The 14,875-nt window shown below is 31.5% G+C and overlaps 1 protein-coding gene across 1 annotated transcript in view; it reads right to left on the reverse strand.

The window, feature by feature from the left end:
- The window catches only part of LOC134271713 (slit homolog 2 protein-like), a 44,144-nt gene extending 29,789 nt beyond the window's left edge, over positions 1 to 14,355 (reverse strand). The window contains exons 1-5 of the mRNA XM_062753923.1: positions 14,160 to 14,355; positions 13,702 to 13,773; positions 13,005 to 13,076; positions 7,459 to 7,530; positions 7,089 to 7,160 (exon numbers count right to left, since the gene is read on the reverse strand). Of these exons, the coding sequence (XP_062609907.1) occupies positions 7,089 to 7,156 (68 nt within the window). The 5' untranslated portion in view covers positions 7,157 to 7,160; positions 7,459 to 7,530; positions 13,005 to 13,076; positions 13,702 to 13,773; positions 14,160 to 14,355. The remainder of the gene's footprint in view (positions 1 to 7,088; positions 7,161 to 7,458; positions 7,531 to 13,004; positions 13,077 to 13,701; positions 13,774 to 14,159) is intronic.
- Positions 14,356 to 14,875: the final 520 nt, after the last annotated feature.

Raw genomic sequence — 14,875 nt, forward strand, 5'->3', positions numbered from 1 at the left:
TTTTGTATTTTTCAAAAATCTATTTTTTTATCAGTTATGCCTTATATATGGCTTTAACATCTGTTAACCATTACCATTCCTAATAGTTTTTTTTATATGAACAAATAATGTAAATTTCTTTTTGAAATCATGAAAATCTAATGTGTTATTTAAAACATCCTCAAATGTCTGCTTGTTAACATATATTCATAAATTATTATAGAGTAGTTTTACAAATAATACACATGCAGAAAATGTGATAGTATTCAGTTTGATGGTTTATCTTATATTATAAGGTGCACTTTAAAAAAAAAAATCAATGAAAAATTTCCATTTCTTTTTGATAGGTGTGACTGTGACTGTCATCTGAGTACTGAAATTTGCTGCCAAGAATGATCATGATTTGCCAGAAGAGCATCTGTTGGGAGATCAGATGACAAAGTATAAACAGCGAAATGAAGTTGAAACTGTTGTGTGAAACAGTCTCAGTTTAAGGAGATGACTTTAAATATAGCATATTCGAATTTTGATTTGAGAAAAAGACATTAATTCACAATTTGACAAACATGAACATATCAACTGCTTTCAGTTTTTCAAGAGAAATAGATTTTGTTACAGAATCTAGTATGTTCAGTTTGGAATAAATGTTCTTTTTAAATGTGTCAGATCTTGCATGTTTACATAGACCTGTATTAAGGTCTTCCGTTTCTAAGGGAAGGCATACAAATGCTAATGGTTAAGATGATAAATCTCTGTCTTCAGCAGCAAAAGATATAATATGTGTATTTTTACAGTATTATGGAAGGAAAGTTACTATCTTGGCACAAACAACTACACCATAAACATAAGTGCATTTTTCAGCACAAAGGACATGGTACATGTTGTTTTAAACGTAAGATCAAAGAGATGTCTTATCATATCTCAAAGTCAACAGAGCACTAAATCTGTATACAGTTTAACTCATATGAGCTAATGCTGTAGTAATTTTTTTTTTTAAATAAAAGTCACCCATTTTCATCTTTGAATGAAATTCGTTCTTCTCAGAATCACAGGACAATTTAAGTTAAACTTGGCACAGAGCATTCTTTAGTTTAGGGGAATAAAATTTGTTCATATGAAGGGCAGTGCTTTTAAAAAGAGATCTCTTTGTTGAATGTCCTGTTCAGAGAACTTTACTACACACTTATTGAGATACCACCATTTGCCAGTGGAGGTCAGCACAACACATTCCTTTGTATTTCTTGTAAAAGTATTGGTCTTTTTTTGACCTGACAAAAAATGGAGATAGTTCATCAGTAACACATTGGGATTACTTACTATTATAATACTATCTAATTATACTGTATAAACGTTTTTAAAGCAATTTTTTAGCTGATGATGTATCAAACAGTGTCTGATATATCCGTAGCATAAAACACTTCACTAATATGATTGCATCATAGGTGATACTACAAATCAAAGTCAAAATACACTGTATTAGGTTGTATAAAATTTGTAGGTACAGTTTCAATGGTTTTGGAGAGATTACCATTGGATTATTTATTCTTGTGCTCACTCCAGAATCAGATTTTAAAAAAGGGTTTTTGCTGTTTGAGTCAAAGAAATAAAGAATGGTAGCAAAGTTGACATTTGAACATTTCACTTTCTGCTTATTGCTAAGAAGGAAGACCCACTCGTTGCTTTGCAACGAGCTTTGCTCTAGTTATTATTCTTTTTTTTTCTTTACAATTTTTTTGCAGAAGATATCTCGAAGACGACTCAATCGATTTTGTTCAAATTTTCAGAGATTATGTGTTTCTATCTGAAGTTTGTACCCCCGACTCAATTTTGAAAAAATCACTTCCGGTCGTGAGTTATCACCCTTTCAGTGATTTTTAAAGGGTCTCCTTGTCCTTAAGTTAACTCAAAAACGACATTAGCTAGAGAGCTGAAATTTTCAGCGATGATAGACGACACATTGCTGAATTGCACATTGGATATAAAATTTTTCAGAAAGGTCCAATATGGAAGCTCGGTAGGGGTCAAAATCTAGGACACGAATCATGAGTGATTTTTGAAGACATTTTGTATCTAATCTTTTAAAGTATAATTATTTTGTTAAAGCATACTGAACAGTATTTATGGGGAATAATAAGATCTTTAATATGATACCAAGAAAAAAGTGCTGACTCATCACATTAGGGCCAAAAAGGGGCTAAAAGTCTTTTTTCGATAACTCTTTAACAGTCAATATTTTGTTATACATTACTGAAGCAAAGATGTTCATCTCAACAATCTACAACTGTATATTATGATATTAGAGTCGTATATTACATAATTAGGGGCCACAAGGGGCCAAAATGTTAAATCTTTGACGCTTTATATCTCAAAAGTGGGAAATATTTTGATAAGTAATATTGAACAAAAGATGTTCAAAATAATGTTCTAAACAACTTGCAATCTTTCATTTTTCGCTAAACGTCCCCATTAAGGAGTTGAAGGGCTGGCCCCTAAATATTTCTTTTGCAAATAACTCGAAAACGAAACAGAATCTCTGAATAGTTGTTGAACAAAAAGTGTTCAAAATCCAAAGAGGTTTAAGATTAAATCCAGAAAAGGGGGCTGGACGCTCAAATTAAGGGCCGAGAGGGGCCAAAAGTCTTTAATAAATACCTCTTTAGCAAGCAAAATTTTGATATACATTACTGAAGCAAAAATGTTTATCTTAACACTCTACAACTGTATATTATGATTTTAATGTCGTATATTACATAATTAGGGGCCACAAGGGGCCAGAATGCTAAATCTTTGACGCTTTATTTCTCAAAGGTGAGAAATATTTTGATAAGTAATATTGAACAAAAGATGTTCAAAATAATGTTCTAAACAATATGCAATCTTTCATTTTTCGCTAAACGTCCCCATTAAGGAGTTGAAGGGCTGGCCCCTAAATATTTCTTTTGCAAATAACTCGAAAACGAAACAGAATCTCTGAATAGTTGTTGAACAAAAAGTGTTCAAAATCCTAAGAGCTCTAAGATGAAATCCAAAAAAAGGGGCTGGGTGCTCAAATTAAGGGCCAAAAGGGGCCAAAAGTCTTTAAGAAATACCTCTTTAGCAAGCAATATTTTGATATACATTACTGAAGCAAAAGTGTTTATCTCAACAATCTACAACTGTATATTATGATTTTAATGTCGTATATTACATAATTAGGGGCCACAAGGGGCCAGAATGCTAAATCTTTGACGCTTTATATCTCAAAAGTTGGAAATATTTTGATAAGTAATATTGAACAAAAGATGTTCAAAATCATGTTCTGAACAATGTGCAACCTTTCATTTTTAGCTCAACGTCCCCATTAAGGATTTAAAGGGTTGGCCCCTAAATATACTTTTGCAAATAACTCAAAAACGAAAAAGAATCTCTGAATGGTTGTTGAACAATAAATGATCAAAATCCTTAGAGCCTTAAGATGATATGAATAAAAAGGGCTGATTCCTAGAATTAGGGGCTGTAAGGGGCCAAAAGCCGACTTTTTAAGTCTTTAATGTTCAATGTCTTTTTACAGATTAATGAGATTATGGAAAATCATTATTTTAGAATGAAAATCTCAATCAAAATCTTATCTCATCTCATCAAGAATCGGACGGAAGACCCACTCGTTGCTCGCAACGAGATCGTATCTAGTTATTATTATTATTTTTCTTCTCGGGAAAATTTTGTCCGCGAATGATCTTGTAAAGTACACATCCGATTAAGGGGAAACCTTTTTAGGGTAAGTAGGCATGTTGTGTAGATTTGCGGAACGAAGGTCATTTTGCGCGCACGTGCTTGCAAGAGCGCGCACGTGCAACACGTGAAATGACCAATATACTTGAAATTGCCGTAACTTTTACATTTTTCGATGTAATGCTTTGATATTTAGAATATATAGACATATTATAAATGTTGACAAGATGACATTGTCAACATGCCATTTTGTGTGCACGTGCTTGCAAGAGCGCGCACGAGCAACACGTGAAATAACCGATTTAATTGATATAGGAGTAAATTTTTACCTTTTTGATGAAATGCTTTGAAACTCATAATATAAGGATATAGTAGTAGCATAGACAATATGACATGGTCAAAATAGCAAGATCTCACGCGCATGCACGTGCACTTCGCTCTGATTGGCTGAAACTAAAGTCTCAATATCTTTCTTGTTTTTTCATGAAATCCTTTGAAATTTTGAACATCGCCATGCAATAGGATATCCTACAACATGATATATAACAATTTTCATAAAAACACGTGCATACACGTGCGCTGCAATCTGATTGGCTGAAACTTTAAAAAGCTATAACTCCCTTGGTTTTCAACCATACAGGATGGAATTTGGAACAAAGATAGATATAATAGACTTCTACAAGAAGATATAGTCAACATGCACATCCATACACGTGCGTGTACGTGCGCTGCAATCTGATTGGCTGAAACTTTAAATAGCTATAACTCCCTTAGTTTTCAACCAAACAGGATGAGATTTGGAACATTGATAGATGTAATAGACTTCTACAACAAAAAGGTATGATCACCATGCACATCCATACATACCCTGCAATCTGATTGGCTGAAACTTTAATCAGCTATAACTCCCTTGATTTTCAACCAAACTGAGTGGGATTTAGAACAAAGATAGATGTAATGGACTTCTACAAGAAGGTATGTCACCATGCTCATGTATGCACGTGCGTGCACGTGAAATGAGTAAAATCAAAAATAAACTTGAATACTTTTGGATTAAATACTTTAATATTTAGTATATTAAAGTATATAGATTGTGTAGACAAAATGATATGGTCATTCCGCACATGCATTCACATGCGCACGCGTGCAATGCTAAAATTTGAATGAACTTGGTACCCTTCTAGGTAAACGTTGTTAAAGTCTCAAATGCAACAAGTTTGTCTTATTTAATGAAGCTTACAGTAAATATGGCACCAAAAGGGAGATGGGGAGCGTTTGGGGAACATCTGTAACGGTCCCCGTTACAATTAGCACTAGTTGTTATTGGTTTCTCTTTTTCCTTTGTTCTTATGACTTTTTAACTTTTTTTCTTTGTCCTGAGGAAAGGACAGAGCGTCCCGAAAATTTGACAAATTTTATTGTTCGTGTCGTTTCTAATTTTTAGTGTTTTATATACCGTACATCTTCCTGTACATGTATATTCAAAAAAAAAAAAAAAAGCTGCAACAGGCTTATAGAAAACAATTTGAGTACAGTATTGGGAGGACGACTCATAGAAATTTAAGTGAAATTAATTCATCAGGCTTTATTATTAAAATCAAGTCTAATGATGATGCGTTTACAGTTATGATCTCTCTCTCTATCTCTCTATCTATCTCTCTCTCTCTCTCTCTCTCTCTCTCTCTTCCGTCTTGATGTTTCCTGTATCTATTTATATTTAAATATTGGGCACATTAATATTCCTGAACTGTTAGTATCTTGAGATGATGATCAATACACTAATTGTCGAAGACCAAATGTGTTTCTTTTCTCCATTTTTTGTCAGTAAATATTGTATTTATCAGTTGATTTCCATTTTTATGCATTGACTGACGTATTTACCCAATTTATTTACCAAATGGACTTTAAATACTGGTACTGTGTATAAAAAACTAAAGATAATAAAAACGTAAATATTCATGTATTATTCTACGTGGAAAATTAAAACATATAATTTATCAATTGCTTTAATTAAAAAAAAGAAAAGAAATATAAAATACAACCCAGAGAATTAAAATAAATAAATATAAAAAAAATTATTATCATAATAGATTTTCAATGCACAGTCACACGTTTTGCTTGTATGTACAGTGTTTGGATTTATATCGAATTAAATCAACACGTTCGATCTTATATCCCGATCGACAGATCAGTATGCTATTTTGATTGGTTGATGCACTGATTCAGTGATTGGTTAATTGATAATCCTGATTGACAGCTCTGTAAAGAAATACCGAACCCGTGTTCGATCTCTGGGACCGCTACTGAATTTGGGGTTCGATCTCTGGGTCCGCTTCGGGTTCGCTCGGGGTCCACTACGGGTTCACTTTGGGTCCGCTACGGGTTCGCTCGACGTCAGCCCTAGCGGACCCAGTGCGAACCCGAAGCGAACCCAGAGAGCGAACCCGGGGTCCGCTCCGAGTTCACTTTCTGTTAGGTTGAGTGCGGTCGGTACTGTAAGTACAGATATATTTTTATCTAGTCCTAAAAACATAACACAGTACCAAGTCTCCAACGATGTGCTCTTGACAGTCATTTTGATGTAATTATATTTGACAATGTAAAAACAAAACACTATAAAAATGGGTAATTAACTATGCCATCATCCTGATGCAAGTTGTACTACACTGTAAACAAAGAATAGTATAACTATGGAAATGGATAAAACGAGCAATTTCAATAACAAAGTCCATACAAAACAGGAGCAGAACAAACATGGACCTCCGAAACATCAGAGGTGGGATCAGGTGCCATGTAGGAGTGAGTAACCCCTGCCGAACGGTCACATCCGCCAAGTGCTTATTTTCATGATAAGGAAAAAAACGGAGCATTCCGTCGTCAATTCAATGTATAAATAATGGACTAACAATAAAAATCATCAGTCAGCATAGTCTCAACAATAAATTGTATTTGCTGACAAGGTCATAAATAATACGAAACGATTATGTCATCAAATATTGATGAAAATATACTACACAATAGAGTTTATCATAAGGTCGTCATCTATGACGACAGCCATACTTCCCACCTTAGAAAACCACATATCTTTTATTGTTTTTTTTTTACTTTAAATGGATTATCTTTCAAAAACACCTACAATACCACCCCAGACCACACCAATTCAAAAAAAATATATATACATGCATAAGATAAAAGTAACAGACCTGAAATAAATTATTTTATGTTGCACATAAATGAAATGAATCAGGTTTGCGCAAAAAAAATCAAAAAAAAAAATAATCAAGAAAGCAATGCTTTTTACAGAATGTTCGTATCAAACAAAATGATTTTATAATTTGGTGGATTGATTCTCCGAAAATTTCTTTTACTAAAATCAAACTCTTAGAAACAAAACTTACAAGTATGCTAAGTTCGTCAAACCAGCTAGTGTGCTGTTTTTGATTGTAGTTATTTCGTTACTGGACATATATCTAAAAAAGGAAAAGCAAATGTCAAGTTTTTTTTCTTCTGGTAAAATAAATTTTGCTTGAAAGTTTATTTTTGTGAGAAGAAAAAACAAGTAAGTTTAGGTATAATTCCTTTTAGAAATTATGAATGTATCATTCTATCGCTATTCAGGTTCGGACATGCATTTACGTATACGTAACAAAAAATCATTGAATGCTTTTATCGTTCTTGATATTAATGAATCAAAACATATAAGGATATTATACTATGAAGAAATGTTACTCAAAAACATATTGGTTAAAACACTAAGAATATCCTTACAAGTACACCAGGTTCCTCAAGCCAGAAAATGCTGTGTCCTCTATCGTAGTAAGCTTGTTTGCGTCAAAGTCTCTAAAACATTAAAGAGTGAATGTCAATAGCAAGTTTTTTGATCCATGCAAAATAAATGTATGTTTATTTTTTAAGAAGAAATACAGATTAATACATAGGAAAGTTAATTATCCTCACAATGCATATATATTGAATTGAGGACAGATGATACAAACAAATAGAATATATATATATATATATATATATATATATATATATATATATATATATATATATATACAGTGAAAACTGTCTAATCTGACACCTGATTAATCCGACACACTGTGGATTCTGGCGTAAAATTTCTTTCCCATTTTAGTATTTTCTTTGTTTTTAAAACTGTGCAATCAGACATCTTGTCTATTCCGACATAAATTCATCTCCCAGTGCATGTCGGATTAGACAGGTTTCACTGTATTTCCGTATTCCATTGCAAATGATGCAAATAATAAATAAATTCAATATTATAGGGTTATTGAACTAAAATCGGTGAATATTCGCACGAGTTGGTTGTTAAGATCCACGAGCTTGCGGGTGCATTTGAACAGCCAACAAGTGCCAATATTCACCGATATAAGTTCAAGAACTCCTTTATTATATAGCTAAAAAATGTCCACATAATTTATGATAATTATTCCAACTTAAAAAAACGCAAACAAATGCTTTATTTAAAAAAACGGTATTCAAATTAATATCTGTTCTGTAAGCGTTCAATAACGCATTATTCCGTTGACCCTACCGAGCGATATGATTTGCTTATTTTGGTTTTAATAGGTCTAATATATGTACACACTTAATTTTTAATGAATAATTTCATTTTGTGTGAAAAATAAACACAGCTTACCTATATGCCACTTCATTTCACTTCAAACTGAGAATTTGACCAGACGACTTTTTTGTTTACAACGGGGCGTTTGATATTGAACGCTCGTATTCGGAATGTTTCGGGCATACTCATATACAGTTTATTTTATACAAAGTCAGCGTTCAATAAAACGTCAAGATGTTAAACGCTAAAATTCAGTATATTTTTTATTCATTAGCTATTTTAAAAAAATTATAAACCTTCTGTGAAGTTCAAAAATCTATCCTACTGAAACCATACGTATTCTTTTCTACAAGTATTTTTCAATTCAAATTCCGTTTTTGTGCAACATTACTTTCAAAATAAAAATATATTGAATTAACGCGGTATAAACGGGGTTGAGACAATTAACGCAATATAAACTGCGGAGCGTCAATAAAGAATGAGTGCACCGAATATTATAGTTTGAAGAATAGATATGCCATCAATATTTAAAATTACGAACTTTCAGCAGTCTCTTTTATATTTAACAATCATAGAATGAATCCAAACATTGAATATTACAATAAAGCGGCTTTGATATATCATATCAAATATCTTAATGAGTGATTGCCCCTGAAATATTTTTGATGTTAACAAAGAATTTATGAAAAAAAAAATAAAACGGTAAGTCGCAGTGACATTGAACCAACCACATATGATTTTTTTTGTCAAGGAAGGATATGGAGATAATGAACAATATTCAATCTCAGTCCATAAAATAATACAAAATTGGAGCAGAGCAAACACAGACCTCCGAAACATCAGAGGTGAGAGATCAGGTGCCATGGAGGAGAGTGAGCACCCCCTGCTGACCGGTCACATCCGCCGTGTGCTCGTTGTCATGATGAGGATATAACGGAAAATTCGTCGTCAATTCATTGTATAAATAATGGACTATAGATTGGTATGAAAAACGTCAGTCCGCATTTGACACAATGGTTAATTGCATTTGCTGACAAGGTCATTGTATCGACCATAGAACTTATGAAATGATGCCTTTAAACGAGACTGCTGATATTCTTGTATCATCAACTGGCTTGTCAATAATTTACCTCGTTTAATAAATTGTTTATACGTAAGATCACAGGTCAATATCACATAAAATATGAGATATAATTGGAATGGAACAAACACCTGGACTAGAGATTTTGCTAAGCATGTTGGCATGCACTTGATGAATGTCGAAAAAACGTGTCAAAAGCTGTAAATCTATCCATACCTGACAATAATTACTGTACCTGTTCATATATGTGAAAATGCCCTGAAAATAGTCGACAATGGTAAGTCACCTGCAAAACTCTACAACAAAGTGACGATATCAACTCTTCAAAGCTCGTTGCAAAGCAACAAGTAGGTCTTCCGTCCTGTTTGACCGGAAGTAGCTTTCATTTTTAACAAAAATGAGAAATAACGCCCAAAAATGGTTTGAATCCTCTAAAGCTATGTTAATTAATGCAAAAATAAGCCATTTTTTGCTACTTCCGGTTTGACCGGAAGTGACGAAGACGCAAGAAAAATTAATTTTTAAGCTCCCAGAAACATATGTTACCCAACTTTACGTCTTTGATGTATAACAAATCGCAATACTTTTAAGATATCTGGAAAAACTTTTGGCCCCTCTAGATCCCTTAATTTAAGGGTCAGCCCTTTTTCTGACATATTGTTTGAAAGATCTTCTTATTCTGCACAAATCATATTCTATATATTTTAACAAAATATTTTTAGTTTAGAAGATAAGAAGCTACATGTAAAAATGAGTAATTTTTGGTTCTTTTAAGCGTTCTCATTTTTGACCCCTACTAAGCGCCATTTTGAATAGAGAAATCGAAAAACAGATACCGATGTTCACAAATTCAATCATTCTATTATCTAAAATCAGTAGAATTTCTGCTCCAGCTTAAGCCGTCTCTGAACCTTTGTCTGGAAACGAAAGCCTATAAATTTTTGTTAAAAGGGAAATAACTAAAAACCGGAAGTGACTTTTTGAAATTTTAGTCAGTATTCTGATATAGTTTAGGGAAAAAAAGAATAATAGGGAATAATTTTAACCATCAGAATCACTAAAAGGTCTTCAGGTGGAAACGGAAGATATTAAAAAAGACCATCAAAAGTTTTGTCCAAGGTCAATATCTCGCATACTCCACAGCTAGTATGATGTCCTTGCCAGCAAATACAATTTTTCATGAAGTCATGAAGCGTTGTGTTGCTTGATTGGACTGTTGATATTGGTTTCTGTTCTATATTGCCATATATCACGGTAACATATTGATAAATTACAGAAGGCTAAGTACATTTAACTAGCATTTTTGTTATTTATGATAATGCAGATGTGTATTGATGAGGAACATAAATTATAAATTTTTTTCTTCTTTCTCAATTAGGTTTAGCTATATCCCTGTGAATTTTTTTTTTATTTTCTAAAATTTATCTTATTATTTTTTATTATTTATAATAATACAATTAGTTAGTTTAAATCTGATTTTTTGGGTTAAGGTAAGTCACTCCTCAGCTTTTTAGAAAAGTTCACGCAGAAGCTTTTACTTTAAAACTACTTATTTAAATTCAATTTTTATAACATATTTAAATTCAACAATGTAAATTTTTTAACATTCAATGAAAAAACTGCTCAAAAATCTACAAAGAAGCAATATTTATGAGGGACTATTTCTTTTGGTGGAAGGATATTTAGCAGAAAATTCTGCAAATCTGCACATTCATAAAATTTAATATAATGGAAATTTAGCCTCACATACTTTTACTAGGAGAATATTTTCCGTTTTGATATTGCTAAATATATTAAATTTAGGTCTTAATTTATAGTTTTAGACTAAGTTTTACACCTTCTCTCAACAAAATTTTCCAAAAAATGAAAATAAATTGAGCAAGTCAAGGTCAAATTTACACCATTTTTTGCCTGAAAAACACATATTTTTACAAATATTTTAAAATTAACATCACTGACCCAACCTTTTTCTTTCATTATTTTAAACTACTCGATACTTGTGACTGATCATTACTCAAGTCGTAAAAAGTTTGATATAAGAAAATTTTTTATAGCCTATTAAGTTTTCTAATACCCAAAATATGTTATTTTTTTAGTGCAGAAAGGTCACACTATAATTTCCGCGCATTAATTTGCAAGATTTGTTTAATGATAAATATTATTCAAACTTGTTTACGTAAAATAAGATTATATTTATTGCCATGCTTACATCTAATCAAATATTATAAGGGTTAAAGAAATTAACCAAAGAGATGAAATTTAAGTGCAAAAAGGTCAACTTAAATGTACCGTAGATCAGTAGGATGCACACTGACCTCCTATTTTCTTTCCGATTTTGAGTTACACTTTATGAGTACTTATCCAAAATATACTTCTCAAAAAATCCTTGATATAACAAATTTCAGGAGTGACTTACCTTAAACGTAGTGCTTAATTTTTATTACTGTCATATGACTTTTATTTATTTATTTTGTAGTATTCATATTATCTTCATTTTTGTTCCGCTTATTACAATCATATTGCTTTTCAAGTTTGTCTTTTTTTCTTTAACTAATTATAAAAATATTAGTGTTGGCAACGAGTACCCGGTTAACCTGTTAACCGTCGAACAATGCGATTATCGGTTAGTAAAACTGCTATTCGGTTACTCGGACAAAATATATTTTTCTTAGTAAATACATATAAAATAATTTTTAAATTATTTGTAAATGTATTTTGACACATTTCTCTAATTTAATTACCGTTAGGCTTGCTCTAGTGGTTCACAAATAGGATCGGTGTGTTTTGATTAGTTTAATTGATGACTTTAATTGCCAGGGGGTACGCGTTCTGAAGACCTGGAATTATAATTACCTCATTTAGACCTATGTTAGTCAGAGGGACTTTCTTTAGGAAGATGCCACCATAAATATCTAAAGCGTAGAAACATTGTTAAAGAACGGCTGACTCGAAATGGTTCACTCTCGAAATCTGTAAGATGCAACTTATTGTGAATCAAAGTATACGAGTGGACCTACAAATATTCTAAATCACCTTTTGATTGAACATATTTCGGACAAAAATAAACCCGGCTATCCATTCCCGCTCGGCAAACGCATTTTCTCCATGACAGAAAAATTTATCACAAAGTTGCAAAATCGTTTGTCCTCATTCGTTGATAAATTAAATTATTTTCTCAAACATAAACAGACTGCCTAGCTGTTTCAAGTAACGTACATTTAAAATCAATATTCTTCGAAAATATTGTATGTGGGTTTCTTTGAGTTTGCATTCATATAATATTCATAAACATTACATTTGTGGTTTATTTCTACCAATAAGTAAAACGATGAGATTGATGATAAATACGGAAACATAAAAAATCATCCGAGTAACCGGGTACTCGATCGGAAGATTAAGCGAGTAACCGGTTACTAAAAATCGTCCGATTTGCCAACACTAAAAAATATAATTAATTTTCAAAATGTGTTTAATTCTTTTAAAAAAATTATTTATCTGCCATATTTATGTGTATATATGTATATGTATTTCTTGCATGTTAATGTTTCCTTGTGATTATATTTTAACAGTGATAATTTTCGTGTATTATTTTTTTTATTCTTAAAAATTCTATTCTTATTCTTTATTCTTAAAAATAAAACTTACAATTTCTCTAAGTTAGTCAAACCATTAAGTGTGTGGTTCTTGATTGTAGTAATTCTGTTATTGTAAAACTTTCTGAAAAATAGAAAAGCAAATGTAAAGAGCAAGTTATCTTTCATATACATAATTCATGTAATTATAATTAAAATTTTCCTTGAAAATTTATTTTTGTAAGAACGTATAGATCTCTGAAAGAAAAAAAAAATGAAAAGTTAATGTCAAGATAAATTTTGCTTTTCTTCAAGTAAAATAAATTTGGATGAAAGTTTATTTTTGAGAGGAAAAAAAATCAGATAAGTTTCAATTATTTAATATGGGTATAATTTGTTTTAGCTTAGCAATGCCAATACATGGAATTTAGTCGGTATAAACAGAGTGAGGCAGTTTATGCTTTATAAGATGGATATGGAGATAACAAACATTATTCAATCTAAAAGTCCATAAAAAAAATACAAAATAAGAGCAGAGCAAACACAGACCTCCAAAACATCAGAGGTGGGACCAGGTGCCATGAAAGCATCATTGATGAATGAATTAAAGAGATAGTATAGTTTGGCTATTGAAATCCTTCTGTTATTTTAAATAACGAATTTTCATGTCTCTCTAATTTGGTCAATCATTGAATGAATCCATATACGGAATATTATATTTTGGAGTATTGGTATCCTTTAAATAATTTTTAAATTTTTAATACACTTACAGTTCCTTCAAATTTGTCAAACCACTGAATGCATTTTCTTCGATTGTGGTTATTTTGTTGTTTTTTAGGACCCTGAAAAATATTGTGAAGAGTGAATGTCAAGTCTAAGCATTTGTTCATAACCCTTACCGGTTTCACGATGCAGGTATTTTAAGAATAACATGTATAACCTCAGTTTATTTATTCGGTCATCTTAACTACATAGCATACATTAAATTCTTTGGATTGTTCAATGTATACCTGTATATTAGTTAGATTTTTGAAATAAATCAAATAAATCAAGTGAGTTACATGTATTATACTGTTCCTTATTCAGGTTCGGACAGACATTAATGTTTTAAAAAAATTCTATAAATAGCTGTTATCGTTCTAAGCATTGTTAAATCAAACACAGGATATTTTACTATAATGAATAAATACTAAAACCATATTGTTTAAAACACTAAGAAATCCCTTACAAGTACACCAGGTTCCTCAAGCCGGAAAATGTGGCGTCCTCTATCGTAGTGAACTCGTTTGAGGAAAGGTCTCTAAAACATTAAAGAGTAAATGTCAATAGCAAGTTTTCTGAGCCATGAAAAATAAATGCATGTTAATTATTTAAGAAAAATACAGATTTACACATTCGAAAGTTTATTATTTTCACAATGAAAATATATTGCATAAAGGACAGATGATACAAAGAAAAAATAGGTGACTGGATAAGTATATTTTTTTTACCTAATTTCATTGCAAATGACGCAAATAATGAATTATTTCAATATAAAGAAATTATAAACCTTCTGTGATGTTCAAAATTCTATCCTCCTGAAACCATCCTTTTTATTCTAAACAAGTATTTTTCAATTCAAATTCCGTTTTTGCGCAAATTTACTTTCAAAATGCAAATACATTGAATAAACGCGGTATAAACGGGGTTGGGACAATAAGCGCTTCATAAACTGTAAACAATAAAGAATGACTGCGCCGAGTATAATAGTTTGAAGAGTAGATATCCAAAAATATTCTAAATTACGAATTTACAGCAGTCTCTCTTATCTTGTCAATCATAGAATGAATCCAAACATTGAATATTACAGTTAAGCGGCTTTGATATCTCATATCATATACTTAAATGAGTGATTGCTCCTGAAATTTTTTGATGTTAACAAAGAATTAAAAAAAAAAAATAAAA

This window comes from Saccostrea cucullata, unplaced genomic scaffold (assembly GCF_032062105.1).
Source record: "Saccostrea cucullata isolate Sc308-1 unplaced genomic scaffold, CSIRO_AGI_Scuc_v1 ctg1163, whole genome shotgun sequence".
Lineage (NCBI taxonomy): Eukaryota > Metazoa > Mollusca > Bivalvia > Ostreida > Ostreidae > Saccostrea > Saccostrea cuccullata.